Raw genomic sequence first — 27,929 nt, 5'->3', positions numbered from 1 at the left:
GTCCATGTTTTTCTTATCATGTATCTTGCTAGCAATTTTTTCGTGATCCATGAGATTTTAGATTTGATATGAACCAGGGAGACAGACTGTTTATTTCATGCCCCTGCTATAGTGCATTTAACTGTCAGAAATATGAATAATGCCAGTTGTTGCTTACTATGGGAGATTTCAGGGATAGGTTCACTGAACAAGGCATACTGAGATTGTTGTGGAATATCTGTACCCAGAACTCTTCGCAGTAAATGAAAAACATGAAGTCCAATATAACTGGGGCTTCCCCTCATGCTTGATTGGCAGGAAAAATGGCCGTAGAGCCAGACTGAGATTTATTGAAGAGATTCCTGAATTTTGTAAAAAAAAACTGGAGATTCCAATGCCAGAAAACTGTCTGGAAAGAAGGCCAAGACAGGGAAATATTACATAAGGACAGACTGACTAATATTGACTTGAAGAGAAAGGAAGAGAAAACTTTTTGAGGACTTTAACTTTTTGAGGACTTTTTTTTTTACACGAGATAAGAGTGGGGGGAGGGGAGAATAGGGAGGGGGGAGACCTCAAGTTGAGGGATTGGGAAGCGGCGGAAAAGACTAAAGACAAATAATGGGGGTTTGGACACCCGGACTCTTGGCGTGTTCTGGTATCACCTCTCTGGAAGTAAGGTAGGTGAGTCTGACAGCGCCATACAAAACTCCACCTTAGGCCCGAGGGAGCAGGAGGGACAAGGAAGTCCCTAAAGGGAGTGCTCCAGACTATGGAGTCAAGATACCAACAACGGGGGGGTGAGAGTACGGGAGGGGGGAGAAGGGGGGAGATCTGTTTGTCCTCATTTTCCTATTGAACCAAGAAAGGAGAATAAGGTAAGAAAAAATAAATAATGACTGACGTTAAGTTTATTACATACAACGTAAGAGGGCTGAATTCTCCGGGAAAAAGACACATAGTGCTAAGAGAGTTGGAAAGGTATTCCGCTGAGATAATCTTCCTACAGGAGACGCATAATAGCACTAGATTCAAATATTAAACTATATTCATGGGCGATCCCAACTTGGTACTATGGGGACTCCCCAAATAAAAGGGCAAAAGGAGTTGCCATAGGAATAGCAAAAAACATCAGTTTTATTTTGGAAGAAAGGAAAGTTGACCCAGAAGGTCGCTAATTGTTCCTGAGAGGGTCCCTTCAAAGGAAAAGGTACACATTAGCAAATGTATATTGTCCCAATAGACACCCCAAAAAATACCTAAAGGGGATCCTTAATGCTTTAATGGAGTTTAAACAAGGCCACTTAATATTGGCAGGAGATTTCAATTTCTCAATAGACCATGACCTTGACAGTACGTCTGGTGCTCCAATTTGAGAAAATAAACAACTAAAATTGATTAAAAAAAAAAAAGTACAGTCATTCATTAATAGGTGCACAACACGTACTCAAGATTAGATTACATTCTGGGGATCACGAAATACTGGAGTATGTAGTAGAGGCGTCTATTGGAATAATTTTAATCTCTGATCATGCTCCTGTAACAGTAAGCATAAGATTCAGTGATAAGGAGCATAGAAAAGGGACTTGGAGATTGAACGAAGCTCTTATAGACGAAGAGAAGTAGGAAAAATAATAATGAGAGATTGAACAATACTTCAGTACAAATGATACACCGGATGTGACAAAGGCGACAATTTGGGAGGCCCATAAGGCCTATATTAGGGGAAAATTGATCTCCATAAGAAAGAAAGGTAAATAAAAATGAAAAATGCAATAAGAGAACTATACGAGCTGGAACAAAAACATAAAACACAATTAGACATAGACACGTATCAGAAGATTGTTATAAAAAGGGGTCAGTTAAGGGACATAATGGAACGAGAAACTAGAAAAGTATTTAAAAATGTTGCAAAAGAAAGATACAAGTGGGGGAACAAGCCCAGGAAATACCTAGCAAAAATATCAAAGGAAAAAAAAAACTTAAACTATATAGAAAAGATAAAAAATGAGAAAGGCGAAATGAAATACAAAACAACTGATATTGCACAGGCTTTTAAAACATACTACAGTGCATTATATGCAATTAGAGATAAAGAGACACGACAGGAGGAGGAGAGTAGAAAATCTAAAATACAGGAGTACCTAGCGGAAGTTAATCTACCAAAAATAACATCAGAAAGTGCAGAGTTATTAGATGAACCAATTACTCAAGACGAAATTTATAAAGCCCTTGTCACGTACCTGATGGCGAGCCTGACGTGTAGAGGAAGGCCTCCCGTACAACTCCGGCTCAAGGGCCGCTGATAGTGGAACAGCTGGCGCTGGAGCACGGCAGAGTAATAGTGCCTATGGAAGTCCCGAAGTCTGAGCAGGAAGTTGCCGGAACACACAGGTGGATGGCTGGACTTGACTGGAAGCAGACAGGAGAGTCGCTGGATCACTGGCAGGTCTCGGCAGCAGAGAGACAGATCAGATGACTCGGCTGGCAGGAACGTGGTCAGGTCACAGACAATTAGGCAACGGCTAGGCAGATCAGGTACAACAGCAGGCAGGAGAGAGGTCAGGTCACAGGCAGGTTCGGCAGCAGGTAGGCAGATCAGGTACAAACAGCAGGCAGGAGAGAAGTCAGGTCACAGGCAGGTTCAGCAGGTAGGCAGATCAGGTACAAACAGCAGGCAGGAGAGAAGTCAGGTAGCAGGCCGGAACGATGATCGGAAGTCAACACAGGTAGCAAGAATTCAGGTACACGCTGTAGACCAAGCAGCAACCAGCCAGTACTAAGTCTGTGTTTAAATAGGCCGTCTGGCGCCAGTTTTGATGACAGGCGTCGCTGATGCGCCCGTAGTTGTTCTGTGAATCCCTTGCCGGCGCCTGCGCACAAGTGTATGCTTGCGAGCATTAGCTGTATCCTGCGGATGACTTCCCTGACAGCCCTAAAGGAAACACCAGGGGGAAAAGCCCAGGCCCGGATGGGTTTACGATTAAATATTACAAAAGATTTAAAGAACAATTAGTCCCAGTATTGTAATTATTTAAACAAAATTGGGAAAAATTAGAAAATAAGAAAAGAATCTCTCCTTGCCAATATTTCAGTAATACCAAAGGTAGGGAAAGATAGAACCATCTGCTCTAATTATCGGCCCAGAGCGTTTTGATTTTACCAAAAATAATATATAAACTTCAAATGCTCCCAATAGAAATACCACAAAGTTTCTTCAAAGTAATAAAAACAATAATCCTGAAATTTATATGGCAAAGTGAAAAAGCCAGAGTAGATAATATTCTCTTAACTAGGAAAAAAATGGAGGGATGGCACTTCCGGATGTAAAAAGGTATTGTAAGGCGATTATATTGACAAGATTAATAGAATGGGCAAACACAAACACTAAAAAGAGATGGGTGAAAATGGAAGACACATTAAACATGGCACAACTTCAAAAAATTATTTGGATTTCACCGAAACTGAGAACACACAGTAGAGATACACATGAGTTAACTAAAAATGTATTTAAAGTATTGGACACATTATATCAAAAAGAAAAATGGAAATATAATTCACCTCTAATCTCATTAACGGGCACAAATTTTTTTATACCAGGAAATGGGACACGATTGGGAAATCAAATGTGAACCGCACAATTAAAGGATATCATTAGGCAAGGTAAAATTAGGACAAAGCAGGACTTAATTATGACTCACGGGTGGCACCAGGTTAACAATTGGGAATATTTCAAATTAAACATTTAGTAAGCACAATCCCTCAACCAATCAGAGATGAGAAAACATTAACTCCAAAAATCTCTGTAACACAAAAACGCCTGTAAAACATGGAACATCTCAAATGTATGAAATACTAACAGAATTAGGACAGGGGACCCTACACTTCAAAGAAAAATGGGAACAAGATTTGGGCATAAAATTAGATGAAACGCAAATGATAGGAGCAGTACACCATTTTGCATCTGACATACAGTCAGGTCCATAAATATTGGGACATCGACACAATTCTAATCTTTTTGGCTCTATACACCACCACAATGGATTTTAAATGAAACGAACAAGATGTGCTTTAACTACAGACTTTCAGCTTTAATTTGAGGGTATCTACATCCAAATCAGGTGAATGGTGTAGGAATTACAAACAGTTTGTATATGTGCCTCCCACTTTTTAAGGGACCAAAAGTAATGGGACAGATTAACAATCATCCATCAAACTTTCACTTTTTAATACTTGGTTGCAAATCCTTTGGAGTCAATTACAGCCTGAAGTCTGGAATGCATAGACATCACCAGATGCTGGGTTTCATCCCTGGTGATACTCTGTCAGGCCTCTACTGCAACTGTCTTCAGTTCCTGCTTGTTCTTGGGGCATTTTCCCTTCAGTTTTGTCTTCAGTAAGTGAAATGCATGCTCAATCGGATTCAGGTCTGGTGATTGACTTGGCCATTGCATAACATTCCACTTCTTTCCCTTAAAAAACTCTTTGGTTGCTTTCACAGTATGCTTTGGGTCATTGTCCATTTTCACTGTGAAGCGCCGTTCAATGAGTTCTGAAGCATTTTGCTGAATATGAGCAGATAATATTGCCCGAAACACTTCAGAATTCATTCTGCTGCTTTTGTCAGCAGTCACATCATCAATAAATACAAGAGAACCAGTTCCATTGGCAGCCATACATGCCCACGCCATGACACTACCACCACCATGCTTCACTGATGAGGTGGTATGCTTTGGATCATGAGCAGTTCCTTTCCTTCTCCATACTCTTCTCTTCCCTTCACTCTGGTACAAGTTGATCTTGGCCTCATCTGTCCATAGGATGTTGTTCCAGAACTGTGAAGGCTTTTTTAGATGTTGTTTGGCAAACTCAAATCTGGCCTTCCTATTTTTGAGGCTCACCAATGGTTTACATCTTGTGGTGAACCCTATTCACTCTGGTGAAGTCTTCTCTTGATTGTTGACTTTGACACACATAAACCTACCTCCTGGCGAGTGTTCTTCATCTGGCCAACTGTTGTGAAGGGTGTTTTCTTCACAAGGGCAAGAATTCTTCGGTCATCCACCACAGTTGTTTTCCTTGGTCTTCCGGGTCTTTTGGTGTTGCTGAGCTCACTGATGCGTTCTTTCTTTTTAAGGATGTTTAAAACAGTTGATTTGGCCACACCTAATGTTTTTGCTATCTCTCTGATGGGTTTGTTTTGTTTTTTTCAGCTTAATGATGGCTTGCTTCACTGATAGTGACAGCTCTTTGGATCGCATATTGAGAGTTGACAGCAACAGATTCCAAATGCAAATAGCACACTTGAAATGAACTCTGGACATTTTATCTGCTCCTTATAAATGGGATAATGAGGGAATAACACACACCTGGCCAAGGAACAGCTGAGCAGCCAATTGTCCCATTACTTTTGGTCCCTTAAAAAGTGGGAGGCACATATACAAACTGTTGTAATTCCTACACCGTTTTCCTGATTTGGATGTAAATACCCTCAAATTAAAGCTGAAAGTCTGCAGTTAAAGCACATAAAGTTTGTTTCATTTCAAATCCATTGTGGTGGTGTATAGAGCCAAAAAGATTAGAATTGTGTTGATGTCCCAATATTTATGGACCTGACTGTAACTACGATAGAAGCAAATTATAAGTGTATGGTGCGTTGGCATCTGACACCAGAGAGAATTAACAAATTCCAGCCAAATAAGCCCTCTCAGTGTTGGAGGAACTGTAAACAAATAGGAACAACAATACACATATGGTAGGAAAGCCCAAAGATAAAAGACTACTGGCAGGAAATTTTAGAATACACTGAGGTGATAACTGGGGAGAAGATCCCACAAAACCCCTGGAATTGTTTGGGACAAACAAAACAAGCAAACAATATAAGAAAATTCTGCAAAAGGACTCTCTCCTGAGCATTAAAGCAGAACTAAACCCACCAATTCAACTGTTTCTCAAAACAGATTCAAGGCATGCAGTGAATGATAACTGTCACCGTAAGCTTGTGCTCTCAACCAAACGTCATGCCATTAAATGGGTGGTATCATATCTGATCACATGCAGCACCATGGCACTTGCAGATCAACCAGAGGCTAAGATGGCAGCTAATGGGGCGTACACACTTTCCGAGGCCGGAGAGAGCGGGGAAGGCGGAAGAAGACCCCCGAAGTCGAAAGAAGACCCCCAGAGCTGTCTAATAAATTACTTAAAAAACCTGTGTAGTGTGTTTTTCTATTGACACTTTTTCCCTAAGTGAATGGGTAGGGGTACGATGTACCCCATACTCATTCACATAGGGTGGGGCACTGGGATCTGGGGGCCCCCTTATTAAAGGGGGCTCCCGGATTCCGATAAGCCCCCTGCCCACAGTCCCCGACAACCAACGGCCAGGGTTGTCGGGAAGAGGCCCTTGTCCTCATCAACATGGGGACAAGGAGCTTTGGGGTGGGGGGCCGCAGGGCGGTATGGTTTAGGAAGGGGGGCGCTCACTCATCCCCACCTCCTTTCCTGACTGGCCAGGCTGCGTGCTCGGATAGGGGTCTGGTATGGATTTTGGGGGGACCCCACGCCGTTTTTTTGGTGTAGGGGGTTCCCCTTAAAATCCATACCAGACCTAAGGGACATCATCACCTACCCCTCACACTCGCCGCAATAGGAAAATTTGTTTTATTTATTGCAGAGAGATGTAGTAGCCTGCCCTTGCGTTGTATCTGGTCCGTCGGACCAGCATACAGACGAACGGGCTTTCCATTAGGAACTGAGTCCGGCGGAGTTACGACATAAAGATTTGAAGCAGGTTTCAAATCTAAAGTCCGTCTGATTTCCGACCGAAACGGTCCGTCGGAAGTCCGATGCAGCCCACACATGGTCGGATTGTCCGCCACGGAAAGTGTACACGGCATTAGTTCCACTTTAAGGGAAGGTTTGCAAGGGGGGTAAATTATGTCTGGGCAACTACTGTTTTGATTTTTGTGTGCTGATGTTATAAACATGAGAAGCTCTTAGTGCTGCATGGGTTTAGACCATGGGTCTCCAGACTTTTCAGTAAGAGGGCCTCATCGTTTATTTTACAAATATTCACAGACTTAAAAAATGACCATCAGAATACCCCATATATCAGAACCCCACCTTACATCAGGGTCCCCATCAGAGTCCCCCCTTACATCTGAAGTAAAGATTATAGCCACCCTCTGCTGACCTTAATCCTCAATCAGTGCACATTGAGGATACGCCACTGACCCTAGCTGCCGGCCAGATAAAATGCTGTAGCCCACAAGCTATAGTTTGGAGACCCTTGATTTCGATCATACAGTAGTCAACTATATTTTGACTAATTCGATTACAGTTGATTACAATTGATTACAATTTTCATGGCTAGATCACAGTCGGTACTCTGCGGTACTCTATTAGCCTAGGTTCACACATATGCGGTGCAGGAAATACAGCAATCCCTGCATGTTTCCTGCACCGTATTGCAATCGCACTGTGTTTACGATCTGCCACGGGTGTCAGTACAAAATTTATGACACCCCAAAGGATCACAAATACAATGCGGTTTGCCTGCACCGGGTTGCATGGTACAAAACCACCATGTGATGTGGTTGCAGTGCGGCTCCAAAAAAAGTGCCTGCACCTTTTTTGGTACAATGCAGTGGGATTTGAGCCCAATCAAAATGTATTGGCTCAGAATGCACCACACTGAACCAAATGCGGTGCAGCCCCTGTGCGTTTAACATGCGAGTTATAGTGTGAACCGGGGCTTATTGGAGATTAAAGCAGTTTAAACTTTATGGCTACTGCATTATCTCACAGAAATCCATGTTTTTTTGGAGGAAAGGAACTACTGCTGTGGAGTCAGTGACTATCTACAGGAGTATAAAGCCAGCTGAACCATCATAACTGCCTCTTCATATGTGCTAATCCACTGTTACTGGTAACATGGGGAAGGATAAAGCTGTTGAGCCAACAAGGCATATTACCTCTGATCAATTCTCATAATCTCTGGTTACAGAGATACTATAGAAATAACAAATCGGGTTACTCCCCTAGACCCAGCCAATAAGTCTGTTATTTTTCAACTTCCTTTAATAGACCAAGCTGTCCAGACAAAGTGGCTGTTCAAAGGTTGAAACAAACCATTTACCACTGACAGGGGTGCTTACAATAGTCAGCCTTTTTTAATTTATGTAAAATCTTTATTCCAAAGGAAAACAATTGTTACTGACTATTCCAGTCAGTAAGTTTAAAAATTAGGAATAAAGTTAACATGGCTAAGTTCTTTTAGGACTCTCAGGTCTACACCATCTGAATCTGGTGATTTGTTCACATTAAGTTTTTCTAGTCTTGTTTGCCTTAGTTGAGTGTGCAGTTCCCTCTACCTAATTAATATCAGTATAATGGAAGCCCCCCATGATTATAACCTTTCCCTGCCTCCGCGCCATCTCTAAGGCTAAGTTCACACTTATGCGGTGTGGGAAGCGCAGTGATCTGTGCGTGTTTCCCGCACCATATGCAAATTGCACTGCCCCTGAGATCTGCTGCAGGTGTCAATACGAAGATAACGACACCCCAAACGCAGGTCGCAAATTGCATGGTACAATTTTTTTCATTTTGAATGGGCGCAAAACGCACCACACTGCATCGCATGTGAACTGCATTGGAATTCAGCGTGAACTGAGCATAACTGTGAAAGTAGATGGGCCTCTTCCTCCTTCTTAACGTTAGGGGGCTATAGTATACACTCACAGCTAATGTACCATTTGTTTCGTCCCTCTGAAGCTCCAGTCATAAAGACTCCACTTCCTCGCTATCCCTGTTAGCAATGTTATCCCTCATATTCACTATCAAAATGCTCTTGGTATACAGGCACACCCCTCCCCCTCTTCTACCAACCCTGTCCCTTCTATACAAGGAGTACCCCCGGACAGTCGCAAGCCAGTCATGTTAGCTGTCAAATCAGGTTTCGGATATTCCTAAAAAGTCAAAATCCTCCTCATGTACCAGAAGCTCAAGTCCTTCCATTTTATTAACCAGAATTCTAACATTTGTGTGCATGCTTTTTAACCTTCACACATTATTACATCCTTGCTCGCTCTTAGGTTACTGTGAGATTAATCCAGCCTATGAGTATTGATCCTGGATACTAAAAGTTGCAAGAAAGACTGGCTGTATTTCTTCAATACTCCCTACAAATTGCAGTGAATTAGTATGAAGCGGATCTTTGGAAACATTGTGCCTGTGGAATTGCATGTGTCTGCTCTTTCTGAGGTTGACAGGCTTATCTGACAATCTGACACTATATATATATATTGTATTGTCAAAAGTATTGGGGCGCCTGCCTTTACCCCCACATGAACTTTAATGGCATCCCAGTCTTAGTCCGTAGGGTTCAATATTCAGTTGGCCCACCCTTTGCAGCTATAACAGCTTCAACTGTCCACAAGGTTTAGGAGGGTGTCTATGGGAATGTTTGACCATTCCTCCAGAAGTGCATTTGTGAGGTCAGGCACTGATGTTGGACGAGAAAGTTCATGTGTGTGTGTAAAGGTAGGTGTCCCAATACATTTGACAATATAGTATGTAATATATATATATATATATATATATATATATATATATATATAGATGTCAGATTGTCTGATAAACCTTTTGACTATATATATATATATATATATATATATATATATATATATAAAATAGACATTGTCTATATATATATATATATATATATATATATATATATATATATATATATATATATCTCCTGTACCTTTTGTATTGAACTGTACTGTAATTGTGTTGTCCCCCTTATACATAGTAAAGCGCTGAGTAAACTGTTGGCGCTATATAAATCTCGTATAATAATAATAATAATAATAATATATATATATATATATATATATATATATATATATATATATAGACAAAAAAAAATTCTAAAATCTTGACAAAATTAGGAATCCATCCCTTTTTCAATTGTTAGCTGCGGGAGGTGATTGAGGTCTCTGCTAGTGTACAGCACATGGTTTTATTTACACTGTGGAATTGTTTGTTTATTTGCAGGTTGTGACATATTTGGCAGGTTGTGGACTGCAGAGCTGTCTAATGTTAATAACCAAAGGATACCCAGATATTGGATGGAATCCTATAGAGGGAGAGCGTTACCTATCATTCCTACGTTTTGCTGTCTTTGTAAACTGTAAGTATATACATCGGTTCCTAAGTGAAGAATGCATGAAACCGTTCTCTGTGTGCACTCAATATAAATAACTCATTGATTTTCTTCAGTTTATGCAATTGTTTTATGATGACAACAAATCAAGGAAATATGCAGATTAACTGTAGCCAGATAGATCTCAATTAACCACTTGTCTACCGGGCACTTACACCCCCTTCCTGTCCAGGCCATTTTTCAGCTTTCAGCACAGTCGCACTTTGAATGACAATTGCACGGTCGTGCTACACTGTACCCAAACAAATTTTTCTTCACACAAATAGAGCTTTCTTTTGGTGGTATTTAATCATTGCTGGGTTTTTTATTTTCATACAAAAAAAAAAGACCAAAAATGTTGAAAAAAAAATATTTTTTAACTTTTTTTCTGTCAGTAAATTTTGTAACTAAGTCATTTTTTGCCTTTACTGATGTGTGCTGATGAGGCGGCACTGATGGGCACTGATAGGCTGAACTGGTGGGTATTGATGAGGTGGCATTTATGGGCACTGATGAAGTGGCACTGATGAGGAGGCACTAATATGCCGCACTTATGGGCACTGATAGGCGGCACTGATAGGCACTAATAGGCGGCACCGATGGGCACTGATAGGCAGCACTGGTGGGCACTGATAGGCGGCACTGGCGGGCACTGATAGGCGGCACGGATAGGTGGTACTGATGGGCACTGATGGGCATTGATGAGTGGCACTGATGGGCGACACTGATGGGCATTGATCGACAGCAGCGATGGGCATTGATGGACAGCACTGATAGGCGGCACTTATTGCCAGCACTGACATCGCTAATGGGCACTGATTGGTGGCACTTGTGGGCACTGATTGCTGCCACTGGTGGACACTGATTGCTGGCATTAGTGGGCACTGTATGGTGACACTGTTTTACTATACTGTAATCAGGGCACTGATGATCAGTGCCCTGATTACATTCCTACATGTCCCCCTGCGTGGAGATACCGCTGATTGGCTCTCCTCGCCACACACTCTGTCAGTGTGAGGTGAAGAGCACCAATTACCGGCACTTTGTTGTTTACATGTGACCGGCTGTGATTGGACACAGCCGATCACATAAAGAGCCACGGCTATTTACAGAGATCGGGGTCGTGCTGTATCCTGGAAACGCGGGAAAAGCTGCCGCTCTGGGACGCCGTCATTTGACGGTGGGCAGGCGGCAACCAGTTAATTACAATGTGATTTTTTCCCAAATGATAGCTGATGATCTCCTTTTGTGAATTTGATTAAACAGATATATTCTATACTGTTACTTAGCATAGCTGGAGTTTGAGAGCTAACAGTTTAGGCAGGATACCATCGGTCAGTGTTGCCAACCTCCCGAAGCATTTTTTACTAAAATAAAAATGACATTTTACTGACGGAGCACATTTTTTACTAACAAACCTGAAAAATGTCACTACTCCTATTAAAAACGAAGACAACCGATATTTAAACAACATAAACATAATATATAAACACTGACAATACCCATAAGAAGTATTTGCATGGTGTACACTTAAAGTCAACACTGAATGACAAATTCCTGGCCCCTCATATTTACAGACCGTGACACATCACAGATTTTTATAAACTGTCTGTAAATTTACTGATGGTTGGCAACCCTGCCATTGGTACTTTAAATTAAATATGGCACAACAGTTGCATATGGTATGACTAGGTTTAGCACTTTATTTATTTACATAATTCTTACATATTCCACTGCACTCTTGAGGAGGAAAGATCAGCCGTATGTCATTTAAAGTATATTAGAAGTTAAACTGTACCAGCTTGTATGTATGTGAGTGCAAAGTTTAAATGTTTATGGGAGTCTAAATCCTGTAGTTTTAGTAAATATTTTAGTACTTTAGAGGTTATGAGTCAGCAACAGAATACATTGTGAAAATGGATCTGTTCGGGAAATGAAAGAACAACTAGCGCTCACTGTTCACCTCCGTTATCACAGGACTGAGCTCTTTCTTTCATTCAGACCCCCTCTTATGTGCTTTCTCTTCCCTGACAAAGTAGCTCTGAGCTTACTGTTTGAGAGCTCACTTCTGTGATGGTAAAGGTTAACAGTACCAGCTCTTAGCAATTTCCTAGTAACAAGGCTGGGTGGGAGGATGCAAACTCTGGGAGTTTTCCAGTCAGGCTTCACGAAGTACATAAATGACCTACACCTATTGCAGTGGTATTATTCAACTTTATTCAGAGCTGCACAGTTTGGGGAACTATGCCTTAAAGGTGGACTATGCCTTAAAGTGTTTGTAAACCCTCACAATCCACTTTTTACTACAGGTAAGCCTATAATAAGGCTTAGCTGTAGCTACCCTGGAATGCTCCTAAACTTGCACGGTGTAGGAGATATCCCCTGTATCAGCATGTGCCGACACATGCGCACTGAAGCAATGGCTCATTAGTGCTGTTGCTTCAGCTAGTGTGCCGTTGCCGGCGGCTCCCGGGCGCAAGTGCGGCAGTGACGTCATCGCGGCTCTGGCCAATCACAGCGCCGGAGCCTGCAATACCCGGATGTGTACTGGGACCGCTACGGGGGCTTTGCTCTAAGGTGAGTATTTCATAATGAGCTAGTATGCTATGCTAAGCTTACTTACACAAATAGAAGATGTCCATGGAAATAAGTGTGGTTTCCCTGGACATCCAGCTAGTGGGGTTAACGTTTGTGTATTGCTCGCTTATGTACTTTGGGCTTTATGCTGTTAAGTAGTATTTTGATGGATCCTTTTAAACTGAATGGGTTGTTTACAAGGTGAGGGTTTACATATACAGTACATTAGGATTTGACAATAAACCCTGGAAGCTGATTGTTTTTTATGGAGATCTGCACCAGATTTTGCACTCTCCAGTTCCCCCTACATAAATTTTTTTCTGTTATAACATTATCAATTCCTGTGATGTTTTTGGCAGTGATCTCAGGTTCATCTTCTATCACTGAAGGCTCTTCTGGTGGCTGGTCTGTTAGCAGTTCAGAGGGTAAAGGACTAGTTTGGGGGTTCATATCTTATTAATATGGTAGGGAGGAATGCAGGAAATTTAGTATATGTAGAGCCTGGCTGGGATCACCAGTGGGCAGCGGTGGGAGGGAAGACCCTTCTACGTCATGTAAACGTAAATGGGCCACTGTAGAGCCGTTTAGATCACTTTTACAACCTGCAAATTTTGATACCAGGATTGTAGCTGTAGCTGCGAGCAGGATCCTGATATAACCACTCGTATGGGTATGTCCTAGGAATTTCTTTTTTTGTTTATGATTGGGGTATGTAGTATTTTCTTGTAGCAAAGGCATAATTGTGACTTCTTTAGCATGCATATCTAGCCGATTGCCAGTGCCATTGTGTTATACACAGAATTTTATAGTACTTGAAGCATAGCTCCCAACTGCCCCTGATTTGGAAGAACTGTCCCTTTTTTGGAACAAAGTCCCTCTGTCGCTCTTTTCTCCTCATTTGTCCCCTATTTTAGTCCGAAGTATATACTTGTATAGAAAGGACACTATTTATCTATCAAACAGTGTCCTTTCATCCAATTACAAAATGGTTGCATTTGTAAATTTCAAAAGTCAGCATAAAGGAATAGTAGTGGTATAAAAAGTTCTTATGGGTTTAACCAGTCATTTTATGTGTATGAATTCTACATGTAATGGGGGTGTAGCAGGGTTGTGCCCTTTGCCCAATACTTTTTGCTAATACAGTAGGTGTCTCCCTCCCTCATCTCAGAAAATTGTGAGTTATGCTTTAAGGATAAGTATGAAAAAAAACCTAAAAACCTTATACTTACCTAGGTCACCTCCCCCTGCCGGCTCTGCAGTGAGAACTGAGCGATCAAAAACCATGATCGCTCAGTTCTCCCCCTCCTCTCTGAGCAGATAGGCAGGACTGTCATTCTCTGGCTCCCTGTTCTGCCTCTCCAGCGCTCACTGGAGTGCTGGGCTGTGGAGGGGGCAGGAGGGACTGGCTAAGGCGCCAATCCAGGGTGGATCGTGGCCATCTTTTCAGAGCCTGGGCCGGCTCTGCAACGTCAGCTGACAGCAGGCTTTAGCCCGCTGTTAGCTGAAAACAGGCCCTAGTAGTGCAGAACAAACTGCAATCCATAGGAGAGGTATAGCCAAAAAAGCTTTAACTGTACTTCCCTTATAAAGGCATTGTACACTTTCAAATGTTCTAGTTGTTTTAACTAGGTATTAGTGTAGTTATATACCCTGTGTTGTTTGTTTACCTAACCCAATCATGAGCTCACATGTTGTGGCTGCAGGCTGTAATGCGATGGCTGATTGATCCCTCTATCCTATGTCCATGTACTCCTTCATCTAGCTTGTCCCTATTCACCAAAGGTTCAAGGTCATGCAACGTCAAGTACACGATACAGCAGGTACATATCAGGAATATGAAGTGTTGGGGTAACAAACACTTTAAGCCTAGTACACATGATGAGAATATCGAACGAATGATCATTCGTTTTTTGTTGCATGCTATTCTCATATTGAAAATGAAGAGGTTACTAAAATTATGAAAATTCTCGTACAACAGAATACAACTTTGGAAGTGATGTAATGTGTTGTATTGTAATGTATTCTTTCTTTTCTGAGCTAGCGTGGTTTTGCTCTTCCAAATTTTTTTTGGACGAATACTGTACTGATTAAACGCAAATCGTATGATCTGGTATGGTACGAGGGAAGTTTTGTGCTTGTCCCTATGAATATTGTTGGATGAACTGTTGTGATCGACTCTCGAAAGCTGTATACTAACGATCACATAATCATATGATCACTCCGAAAGTGATTTTTTGTCATCCGGTTTTCTGCTCTTGTGTACAGGCATTAGTGCTTGTAGGATATGTAGTTTCTTAACAAAAAGTTTCAGTTCTTAGACTGCAGACAGAGGTCAAGTGTTAACCTGTGCAGTGCCATGCTGTATGTCATGTTAAAACACAAACAAAATTTGGTGACAAAGAAATATCAAGATATACTCTACTATAGGTTGTGCCTATAGGCCAAAAAATTACACCATAAAACTACATGTTCAATGCACATGCTATGCAGGTAAAAAACAATGTGTAGACAGGGGAACGTTTATAATGTTTTAATGCTAAAGTCAGAATACCTTTTTAATTTATGCTGATCTTAAAAAAAATGTACTTTAGGAAAACTTACACGTTTTACAAAAAAAACCCTTAGTTTATTATTTTCCTAGAACTTTAAACCAGTGATTCTCATCAGACATTACAGCTTTGCTGATTTTATTTTCCAATCACCTTTTAGCAAAGCATCAAAATAATATACAAAAGCCCAGCTGGCCTTTCAGTGACAAAATATGGAGAATAATTGCAAATATTAATTAATTTAGTTAGACAAAGAAAAGAGTGAACAAGTCAATGTGAGGTGTCAATATATGCAGAGCTGGCATTCACAAACTAATGTCATCTTCTTCATTATACTTGATATGTGGTGTTTGAATTAATTACTGGTCAGTTTTCAATAGCCTGAAAAGAATCAATAATCTGTATATTAATCAGTATGTCCTTGCAAAAGCAAATTTTGTCCATATACTTGTATGAAAAAGTATCCTGTTCTCTTTGTATTGCTTCCTTTGTGTGAAATGCCTGGTGTTCCTGCCAGTCCCTCTGCTTTAATATTAAAAACTGACGGCACTAAGCAGATTGGACACTTTTGACACTTTTTTGAGACCATTGACATTTATACAGCGTTTAGAGCTAAAAATAGCCACCGATTACTGTATAAATGTCACTGGCAGGGAAGGGGTTAACACAAGGGGGCGATAAAGCGGTTAAGTGTTCCTTAGGGAGGTGTTTCTAACTGTGGAGGCAGTGTAGTGACTGGAGGAGGAGACAGATTGCTGTTCCTAATCACTAGGAACAGCAGATCTGTCTCTCCTCCCCTGACAAAACGGGGATCTGTCTGTTTACATTGACAGATCCCCGTTCTGTCTCTCTCAGGAGCGATCGCGGGTGGCCGACGGACATCGGTTTTGGCCCCGCGGGTACACACGCCCCCTACTGGTCTTAAAGTGGCCGACTTACAATGACGGCGATTTGCCCAGGAGGGCCAAACTGCCACAGTCCAACTGTGGCGGGCGGTCCTTAGCTGGTTAATGTAAAAGTACTGACAGCAATTATGTTTACAGTTGTAAATGCTATGCCCCCAGTAGTTGTTTACTATGGCTTTTTTTGTTTTGGGGATCTCCTTGTTCTATATGTAATGTGACTACTCACTGCTTATTTAAAGTTAGTAACTGCTGGGATTTGCCAGTCTGATGATGCTAAGGATACATAGGTAGGTACCTTCTGATGTCATTGAGGCCCTGCAAGATTTATGCTGCAGACTCCTTGATCCCCTGAATCTTCCCCTAGAAATCCTGGAATTGGTATTAATGGCACATTCTTCATAAGTACAGGGTTTTCTTGGGATCTCTTCCCCTAGCCCGGCTTATTTGAAACAGTGCCAGTGTGGTGTGTGGAGTGGCATTTGGGGGATAGTTTTTCAATAGGTAAGGTAAGTAATAGGAAAAATATTTTATGAACATTATATTTGTTATAACAAGAGGTTCCTCTTTCAAGTAGACACATTGTCTTTTTTAGTCTAGCGTTTTTCTCACAAATTCTTGTAGAAACCGGGGTTCTTTTCTTTGTGGTTCATAGCATCAGGAATGGTATTAGCTATAACGATTGCTTTTAAAATCAACCTGCTGTGCATATTTACCTAGTTAATTTCCTTGCATTCTCTTTCCTAATTATCTTCTGAAATCTGTATATTTCATCCTAGGGGAAATACACCTTTAAGTGCTTCTGGTGTTACGATACAGCAGACCCATGAGATTCAGACTGGTAACCATTGACTACTTTGTGTCACTTGTTTTCTAGGTGAGAGTGTTGAAGAAAACGCCAGTGTGGTGGTGAAGCTACTAATCCGTCGCCCAGAGTGTTTTGGACCTTCCCTTAGAGGAGAAGGGGGAAATGGTTTGTTGGCAGCTATGCAGGAGGCTATTAACATCTCTGAGAACCCAGCTTTGGACCTTCCTTCTCAGGGGTATCAGAGGGAAGTGTGAGTACAAAGTCCCTCATTCATTTTTTTTTTAATACACAATGTGTATGTATTATTGCTATTCTACTTAGAATTTCTTCAGGTTGTGGCATTTCTATACTTTTTAAGGTGGCTATAAATCGCAAGATATTCTCAAATCACACAGCCAGTCATCAGACAATGGCACAATGCATGGCATACAAAGGAATACCATTGTAAGAAGACCAGTAGCTTTATCACAGGCAATCAAGCCGTTGTACCATACTGTTTTTAACATTTTCTCTGATTTCTACTAAAATCAGGGTGGCTGTGAGAGGAAATCAGATATTGAGAGACATACACATAAAAAAAATTGAGCTGTACAACAGAGGTGAGATAAAGGGTGTTAAAAGGGCTGAAAGAAAGTGCAATCCTCTGATATGTGCTCCACCCTGAGAGGCAACTTGGCTGCATGGCATAGTAGACTGACAAGTTTACATTTAATCCTGATGGTTAACTATCAAATATACTATATATTACCTATTAAAATAAGAAAGTAATCAGGCTCAGAATATTCACATACACAGTATTGTTATCTGTATTTAGGGTCGAAGAAGATGAAGAAGAAGAAGAGATTGTACACATGGGAAATGCTATAATGTCATTTTATTCTGCACTCATAGATTTGCTGGGACGTTGTGCACCAGAACCACATGTAAGTAACACAAAAACAAAGAAATGGGGACATAATTTAGTGTTAGTTTCGAGATAATGAGGTGCTGAGAGTTTAAAGATGTTATCATAATATAAAATGTGTCATGTATACATCAGCTAATTGAACAGCTGTGGAACAATTATGTAATCTATAGAACAAAAAAATAGTAGCATCTTTGGTATAGCTTGTGTTTTATGATATGCCTGAAAAGTGAACTCTGGGGAAAAAGCTCCAAATAAAATATATTTCTCAATAGTCACAAAGAATAAAAATCTACTTTCTGTAGACAAGTGCCTTTGCAAATCCAGTTATTACCTTGTAAAAGTGGAGTCATCACTGTACTGTACATAGCTTGTGCAGAAAGCAGAGCTGTGAGAGTACAAAAGGGGCAGAGACAAGATCAGTCACCCTACACAAAGAAAGAGAGAAGCAATGGCTAGTCTTTATTACAGGAAACTCCTGCACAGAGGGAAATTTCACACTGAATTACTGCACAGATGTAGAAGAAATACACAAAGCACCCCAAGATTCCAGTAAGAATACACAATATACATGTATTTAGACAATATTTGCTTATTACAGAGTTCAGCTTCAATTTTATAACTAGTTGTCTATAATTAACTGAACTGCAAACCTCCTTTACTTATATTGTGAATTCTAATGTATATAAAGTTCCAGCCAAGGTATTTAGCGTGTAGGGACAAAACATTTACAGTAAATCATGCTGCAATTACTGCTTTAATTAATGGATTCTTAATTATAAGTGTTGTAAACAATGACAGTACCTGTGTGAATGTGTGTTAAGTGCTGGATTCCTGTTGTGCCCATAGTTGATCCAAGCTGGTAAAGGTGAAGCCATTCGAATACGCGCCATCCTGCGATCACTTGTACCTACAGAAGATCTTGTTGGGATTATTAGTATCCCTCTAAAGCTGCCTGCTTTTAACAAAGGTAAAACACCTAAACAATACTGTCTTTGTGATTTTATCTGCAAGATGAAAGTACATTATTTTGTCAGTTGATAATTTCAGTCCATATAAGCTTGGATATCTTTTTTCTAGTTTTTATCTACTGCATGTATTCCTTTTTATCATTTAGATGCATTACTACCATTTGATTTTTTTTTCTTTTTTAATTGAAGGCGGTACATAACTTTTACAGTAATTATTTGGGTACTTAGTGAGGCACTTAAAGTTTTTTTTCTTTTATTATAATATATAACCTTCTTATTGATTTTTTACACTTTCTAATTGTGTGTTACTGTTTCTATTATATCTGGGAATTTCAGTTACACTATTTGTAACAGTAAATGAGCAATTGTGTGCAAAAAACTGTAACATGCTCAGAATTTCACCTTCTGCCACTGCTTCACACAGTATATAAAAAAAAAAGTTATGTTACTAATTGCTTGTTGTGAACAACTTTGCACATGCATTGCTATTTGGAAATTGTATTACAATATGTGACACAAATGGTCATAGTTTAAACTCAAACTTAGATGTTAGCTTACCTATGTTAGAGAGCAGTTTTATGTAGGTAAAACCAATCGGTGAACTGCTATCCAGCGAACACTGCAATGTTCCAGTATGTCACTTTAGTTTCCTTTAGCCTGAGTTTTGTAATCCACTGTGGCCAGATTTCTTAGTCCTGTGGTATGAAACATCTTTTCTTTACTACTTTACTATTCCCAGTAAAATCAAAGCCATAAATGGGGCCTTGAGAACCTTCTTATGCCCTGTACACACGACTGTTTTTTCAGTCGGAATGCCCTGCTGCATTGTTAACACAAAAGGGCGCTTGCTCGGCGCAGGCATCATTCAGGGAACACTTAGCATTTTCTCAATGAAAGCAAATTTTCACTTCAATCCAATCAAAGAACACTTTTAATCAATTGAGAAAATGGAAAGCAATGTCTGAATGTGCCGTGCTGACCAGACGACCGCCTGTGTTTCGATGGTAAGCAGTATAGCCATTCTGCATAGGACTCAGAAGCTTCCAGTTTCAAGGGGGATCCCACAGGTATGGCACAAACATTCTTACATTGGTCCAAGCTGGACTAATGTATTATGTAAAACCTGCTATACCTGGAATTCAGCTTTAGGCATTGGTGCATTCTACCAGTCCATCTTACTCCCTTTGCCAGTTACCTTGTAATCTAGGATAACCATTTGCTTACCCGAGAGATAATACCAAAAATGGTTCACTACAGGGTGCTTCCAATCTTTCACATCCAGAATGTTTCATGTATCAAATTATTGTTACTTATGCCACGTACACATGGGCAGAATGTCCGACAGAAAAAGTCAGACAGAAGCCTTTCATCGTATATTACGGTCGTGTGTATGCCTCATCGGACTGTTTTTTTTTTGGAAAATTCTGATGGACCTAGAAATAGAACATGTTCTAAATATTTCCGATGGAACCAATTCCTATCGGGAAGACGGAAGCTATTGGCTACTGACTATTGAACTTCCTTTTTCTAGTCCCGTCATATGTGTTGTACGTCATCGCGTTCTTGACGGTCGGACTTTGGTGTGATTGTGTGTACGCAAGACAGTTTCAGCGGAATTCCATTGGAACTCCGTCGGAAAAACCTTCAGAGTTTATTCCGACAGAAGAACCGGTCGTGTTTACATGGCATTACAGTATGCATCCTAATGGCTATCCCAAAGCAGGCAGCAAATGTACATTTTTTTAATGTTTTGTCTGCAGTCGGCCTTTTTTACATAGCATTTTAACTCGCGCAGCAGAGAGAGCCATAAGCATTAGTCGACTTACATATAAATGAGCCTGTGAACAGCTGAGACTAATAAAAAGGTCTGGCTATCAGCTAAGACATTAAGTTAGGAATGGAAGATTTACCCCACCCAAGGCTCTACAAAGTCTTTGGGCTCCAGAACTCAGAACAGAACTTAAGATTCTAAAAAAACAAAATTTGTATTCTCCACATTCGTCTTTACCCTGGAGCCCCTCACCATGTGTATGTGAGAAATCTAGGTGACATACACACAGTCCACAATCCTACCAGCCAGTGCCTCACAGTATTCATAGCACTAATAGTGGTATTATTGTGTTTTATAGAACTGTAATATGAGTTATATGTTCCCTTCAGACGGCACAGTGTTTGAGCCGGACATGGCTGCCAGTTTTTGCCCTGATCACAAGGCTCCCATGGTGCTTTTCCTGGACCGTGTCTATGGCATTAAGGACCAAAGCTTCCTCCTTCATCTGCTAGAGGTGGCCTTTTTACCTGACCTAAGAGCATCGGCATCACTTGATACAGTAAGCAATTGGAATTATTCGTAGTAAGTCTAAGGTACACCACTAACGGAACTCCATTGTAAGCATTTCAACTGCTGCATTTTGTCTCAAAAGAAGAACTTCCTTTATTATAATCATTTTCTGCTGCTGTCAATCTGAAACAGAGAAAGCAGAAATCAGAAGAAAAATTGAGTTTATTTAGGATGCTTCTCCTTGTTTATGTCAGCAGAGGGCACCATAAAATAGTTTTTGTTAATTTCTTGGAAACTATTGTTGTGATACAAAAATGTAGCTACGTTAAAAAAACATTAAAGAATAATTCCAGGAATTGGCATGTTATAAATGGTTACATTGGTCCAGCTTGGACCAATGTAACCATGTATATGACATACCTGACCGATGCTGCTGGAAGCTAGAAAATCACTGTAGTAGACACTGCTACTTCAGTGATCTCCTCTAGCTTCTGCATCCAGCACCTGGCGGCTGCTCTCCTGCGTTGTAATTACAGAAGGTCAGCCATTAAGAGATTGCTTTGCATTCTTGGATTGGATGAGGTGTGGAGAAATATCATGCTTGCTTTCCACCTTGTCTAATCAGGGAATGTTTTGCATTCATTCAGACAATGCAATGCATTGTCTGAATGGTGCCTGTGCTGAGTGGCTGATGTGTATTCACAATGAAACAGGCCAGCCGCTCAACACGGGACTTGGAACTAAATGGAGATTACAGGAGTAGCAGTGCCTAATTCAGTGATTTCCAGCTTCAGGGGCATTGGCCAGGTTTGTCATATACATCAGGGGCGGCCCGTCCATTAAGGGCGCACGGGCGCCGTCCCCCCTATCCATGTGTTCGGTCCCTTGCAGGATGCCGGATGCATGGATTCCAATGGTATTGGGGGGGGTGTTTTTTTTTAAACATCTGATTAGAGCCAGAGACTCTAATAGGCTTCAAAATAGGGTAGGCTCGGGGCACAGAGAATGCGTGTGTTACAGTAGCAAATGAATATTCACTATTGTAACACTGATCCTCTTCCTGGCCAATCAGGAAGCTGGTCACCCGATTAGCTGAAAGTACAGGTGACCCTATTGGATGCCTAAAATGAGGGGAGGAGCAGCATGACAGAAGCTGCCGTGATGGAGGAGAGAACACAGGAGCTGCTGCCCACCTAGATCGTGTAAGTGCCAGACCAGCCGGCAGACAGCGAGCGCGGGGGGGGGGGGGATGGGGTAGATGGTTTGTTTGCCCCCCCAAAAAAACACCAGCCACCACAGATATACATAGTTACTTTGGTCCAAGCTGGACCAGTGTATCTATGTATAATGCCAATGCTTGAAATTATTATTTAAACAGAATTCCAAACAGAAAATATAGTATTCAAAGTTTCTTTCATTCATTCATTCAATCATTGGGCAGTAATGTAGTTTGAGAGTAGCAGTAGATTTCACGTAGTGATTTTCCTCAATTAATGTTTCCATGAAATAAAAAATGGAAAGTGAATCTGCATTTGATAACAATTATTACATAATGATGCTTGCCATCTCTTGTCAGTCTTTCCATTTTCCAGTATGTATGTGAAATGTTTAATCATTTATCTCTTGCAAATCTGTTCCAAATATTGACCATGTATGTTTCTCTTTATTATATTATTTATCTAAAAGAATTACTTGGTTTGGTTTCTTTCCTCATAAAATGTTTTGTCCTGCAATGCAACCAGATACATGTGCATGTACAGCATGGGGAAAACTGCACCTGTTGTGTATTGTTGCCTATACCAGTGAGCTTGTGATCATTTATTCACAGAAATATACACAGTGTCTCACAAAAGTGAATACACCCCTCACATTTTTGTAAATATTTTATTATATCTTTTCATGTGACAACACTGAAGAAATGACACTTTGCTACAATGTAAAGTAGTGAGTGTACAGCTTGTATAACAGTGTAAATTTGCTGTCCCCTCAAAACAACTCAACACACAGCCATTAATGTCTAAACCGCTGGCAACAAAAGTAAGTACACCCCTAAGTGAAAATGCCAGAATTGGGCCCAATTAGCCATTTTTCCTCCCCGGTGTCAAGAGACTTTTTCAGTGTTACAAGGTCTCAGGTGTGAATGGGGAGCAGGTGTGTTAAATTTGGTGTTATCGCTCTCACTCTCTCATACTGGTCATTGGAAGTTCAACATGGCACCTCATGGCAAGGAACTCTCTGAGGATCTGAAAAAAAGAATTGTTGCTCTACATAAAGATGGCCTAGGCTATAGGAAGATTGCCAAGACCCTGAAACTGAGCTGCAGCATGGTGGCTAAGACCATACAGCGGTTTAACAGGACAGGTTCCACTCAGAACAGGCCTCACCATGGTCGACCAAAGAAGTTGAGTGCACGTTCTCAGCGTTATATCCAGAGGTTGTCTTTGGGAAATAGATGTATAAGTGCTGCCATCAATGCTGCAGAGGTTTAAGGGGTGGGGGGGTTAGCCTGTCAGTGCTCAGACCATACGCCACACTCTGCATGAAATTGGTCTGCATGGCTGTCGTCCCAGAAGGAAGCCTCTTCTAAAGATGATGCACAAGAAAGTCCGCAGTTTGATGAAGACAAGCAGACTAAGGACATGGATTACTGGAGACCATGATAAGACCAAGATAAACTTATTTGGTTCAGATGGTGTCAAGCCTGTGTGGCGGCAACCAGGTGAGGAGCACAAAGACAAGTGTGTCATGCCTACAGTCAAGCATGGTGATGGGAATGTCATGTTCTGGGCCTGCATGAGGGCTGCCGACGCTGGGGAACTACAGTTCATTGAGGGAACCATGAATGCCAACATGTACTGTGACATACTGAAGAAGAGCTTGATCCCCTCCCTTCGGAGACTGGGCCGCAGGGCAGTATCCCAACATGATAACGACCCCAAACACACCTCCAAGATGACCACTGCCTTGCTAAAGAAGCTGAGGGTAAAGGTAATGAACTGGCCAAGCATGTCTCCAGACCTAAACCCTATTGCGCATCTGTGGGGCATCCTCAAACCGAAGGTAGGGGAGCGCAAGGTCTCTAACATCCACCAGCTCCATGATATCATCATGGACGAGTGGAAGAGGACTCCAGTGGCAACCTGGGAAGCTCTGGTGAACTCCATGCCCAAGAGGGTTAAGGCAGTGCTGGGAAATAATGGTTGCCACACAAAATATTGACACTTTGGGCCCAATTTGGACATTTTCACTTAGGGGTGTTCTCATTTTTGTTGCCAGCGGTTTAGACATTAATGGCTGTGTGTTGAGTTATTTTGAGGGGACAGCATATTTAAACTGTTATACAAGCTGTACACTCACTACTTTATATTGTAGCAAAGTGTAATTTCTTCAGTGTTGTCACATGAAAATAGTTTTCAAAGAACCCACGATGGACTAACACTGCGCTAGAAAAATAGGAAAAATGAAATATAAAATAAATATAAAGTATAGTGAAATACAACCAGCACTAAAAAGTCAAATAAAAAACTCCAAGTGAATATGCATAAATATGAGTGCAACGCTTTACAAACAAACAACAAGTAATGTAATTTTTTTCAATTTTGCGTGAAAAAATTTAAAAAATGTCAAAAAGGAAAACTAAGGCAGAGCCCCAGTGCAAAAAATTATTTTCAAAATTTACAAGTGAAAAATAAAAAGAAACAAAAAATAAAAAAATATAAAAAGTCCCAGTCCAAAAATCAATTCATATATAAAAAAGCAAACTTCCATCCATATGCGATAACGGTGGCAAGTAATAAAAAATCGTGCAGAATCTTCAAATATATGTGCATCCAGCTCCATACCCAAGTGAGTAAGTAGCCTGCTTACCAGCTATCCGTGACTATTTCCAAGTGCACTTGCAGTGCAAAGTGGATTTGCCTTTAGTAAATAACCCCCATTGCAACTAGTTCCAGGAAGAAGACTGGCATGACATCGTTCCAGCAGCAGTTCCAAACATCTTTATTGGTCTTGGGGAGACCGATTTCCCTGTACTAGGTGAGACTACTTTCTAGCAGTCACGGAGATTCTGCTTCAAATCTGATTTTTTATTACTTGCCACTGTTATCACATATGGATGGAGGTTTGCTTTTATATATGGATTGATTTTTGCACTGGGACTTTGCTTTAGTTTTTTCTTTTCATATTTTTTATTTTTCATTTCTTTTTATTTTTCGCTTGTAAATTTGGAAAATATTTTTTTGCACTGGGACTCTGCCTTAGGTTTCCTTTTTTACACTTTTTCACTTGCAAAATAAAAAAAAAATACTTTACTTGTTGTTTGTTTGTATAGCGTTGCACTCATCTTTATGCATTGTCACATGAAAAGATATAATAAAATATTTACAAAAATGTGAAGGGTGTACTCACTTTTGTGAGATACTGTATGCTACAATTCACTATGGCGCTTAACAACTAATACAGAATAAAAACTGTGAAGTGCTGAAGGAGCAGCTTTCAATCAACAGGCACTTCGGTCCCCTCACACTGTCTATGTAGGAAATTTAAGTTGTAGTAAGGCCTCATGCACCCAGGCTTATGAAAATAGAATTTGGCAGAAAAAACACCTCTAATGTTACAATATGTATTTACACACATTTTTGCATGTACAGCATTTGCACGTAAATGCATTCTACTGGCCAGAATATTAATTTATTCTGGCAATTGGAATATATTTACACACATACACATGCAAACATACATGCGTTTATTTTTGATGCTCTAAAGCTCCTCTCAGAACGTGCCTTTTTTTTCTGCCTCTTCTTTAAATGCGCCTGTAAATGCCTATGTGTACATGGCCACATAGGCTAACATAGAGGTGCTTCTGCAGGCATAAAAAAAACAGAAAAAAAAGGCAAACACCTGTATAAACTGCTTTTTGTAAGCTCCATGTGCATGAGGCGTAAATGTTGTACATTTTTTCTTTTAGCAAGTTTTTACTCCTTAATAGTCCAAGCATCTAAGTAAGTGTATTAAGTAGTAGTAAGTGAATGCAAGCACCTAATGTGATTGTTGCAGCAGTATCAGGCAGCCGTTGGTTTCTTGGTGCACATCTGTGAAAAAGAAAGGTCATCATGTCTTATTATCATCCAAAATAGAATTGGAAAAATGGAGGTGTTAGAAATTGTGATCAGAAAATTACTAACAGTGTTGTCTTGATTGTTTGTGTGACCAATATACATCAACAAAATTCTGTGGACAAGGAGTCTTTCCACTTCACCAATCAACAGGATCTGGGACAACTTAGCCATGTATTATACTATATTATGTAGATATCAAATATATACTACTGCACAGAAGTTTTAGGCAGGTGTGAAAAATGCTGTAAATTAAGAAAGCTTGCAGAAATAGAAGTGTTAATAGTTAATGTCTATTAATTATCAAAATGGAAAGTAAATGAACAGAAAATAAATCCAAATCAATATTTGGTGTACCCACCCTTTTGCCTTTAAAACAGCATAAACTCTTCTAGGTACACTTGCACAGTTTTTGAAGGAACTTGGCAGGTAGATTGCTCCAACATCTTGGAGAGCTAACTACAAATCTGTGGTTGTAGGCTGCCTCAAATCCTTCTGTCTCTTCATGTAACACCAGACAGACTCTATGATTTTGAGATTTGGGCTTTGTGGGTTCAAACCATCCCTTTACACTGAAGATAGTTTTTAATGACATTGATTGTATGTTTGGAGTTGTTGTCCTGCTGCAGAATAAATTTGGGGCCGATCACACACACCGCCCTGATGGTATGGCATGATGGATAAGTATCTGCCTGTGTTTCTCAGCATTGAATTCACCATTGATCCTGACCAAATCTCCAACTCCATTTGAAGAAATGCAGCTCCAAACTTGCAAGGAACCTCCACTATGCTTCACTGTTGCCTAAAGACACCACTCATTATGGTACTACTCTTCAGCCCTTTGGTGAAGAAACTGGCTTCTGCTACAGCCAAATGTTTTAGATTTTGACTCATCAGTCCAGAACACCTGCTGCCATTTTTATGCACCCCAGTTCCTATGTTTTCATGCATAGTTGAGTTGCATAGCCTTGTTTTCACATCAGAGGTATGGCTTTTAAGCCACAATTCTTCCATGAAGAACTCTTCTGGCCAGACTTCTCTGGACAGTAGATGGGTGTACCTGGGTCCCACTAGTTTCCGCCAGTTCTGTGCTGATGGCACTGCAGGACATCTTCTAATGTTGAAGGGAAGTAAGCAAGTCAGAAGTAAGGCTGCTTTCACACTGAGGCGCTATAGTGCAAAAAATAGCGCCTGCATAACGCTTGTAAAGAGCCTCTCCTCTTACTCCAGTGTGAAAGCCCGAGTGCTTTCACACTGGAGCGGTGCGCTTGCAGGACGCCAAAAAAAGTCCTGCAAGCCGCATCCTTGAGGCGCTGTAGGAGCGGTGTATACTACAGCACCCCTGCCCATTGAAATCAATGGGCAGCGCCGCTGAAGTGCCGGCAAAGCGCTGCTGCAGCTGCGCTTTGTGGGCGCTTTTAACCCTTTTTCGGCGCGTCAGCGGGGGTTAAAAGCGCCCCACTAGCGGGCGAGAAGGGCCGCAAAAACGATGGTCAAACACCGCTAAAAATAGCGGCGCTTTACTGACGATGCCCCCAATGGCCCAGTGTGAAAGTAGCCTAAGTCTTCTGCTGCATTAGGTTTCTTTGACTGACCACTGCATCTACGGTTCTCAGTGTTGCCTGTTTCTTTGTGCT

The 27,929-nt window shown here is 40.8% G+C and overlaps 1 protein-coding gene across 7 annotated transcripts in view; it reads left to right on the top strand.

Moving 5' to 3' along the window:
- The window catches only part of RYR3 (ryanodine receptor 3), a 1,082,755-nt gene that overhangs the window by 533,366 nt on the left and 521,460 nt on the right, over window positions 1-27,929 (top strand). For all 7 annotated transcript variants that reach the window (XM_073608696.1, XM_073608694.1, XM_073608691.1 and 4 more), the window contains 5 exons: window positions 10,039-10,174; window positions 17,092-17,272; window positions 17,837-17,945; window positions 18,776-18,896; window positions 21,058-21,227. In XM_073608696.1, coding sequence (XP_073464797.1) covers window positions 10,039-10,174; window positions 17,092-17,272; window positions 17,837-17,945; window positions 18,776-18,896; window positions 21,058-21,227 — 717 coding nt within the window. The remainder of the gene's footprint in view (window positions 1-10,038; window positions 10,175-17,091; window positions 17,273-17,836; window positions 17,946-18,775; window positions 18,897-21,057; window positions 21,228-27,929) is intronic.

This window comes from Aquarana catesbeiana, linkage group LG13 (genome assembly GCF_042186555.1).
Source record: "Aquarana catesbeiana isolate 2022-GZ linkage group LG13, ASM4218655v1, whole genome shotgun sequence".
Classification (NCBI taxonomy): domain Eukaryota; kingdom Metazoa; phylum Chordata; class Amphibia; order Anura; family Ranidae; genus Aquarana; species Aquarana catesbeiana.
Note: the sequence above shows the minus strand (reverse complement) of the source record. Positions and strands in the feature narration are given on the sequence as shown.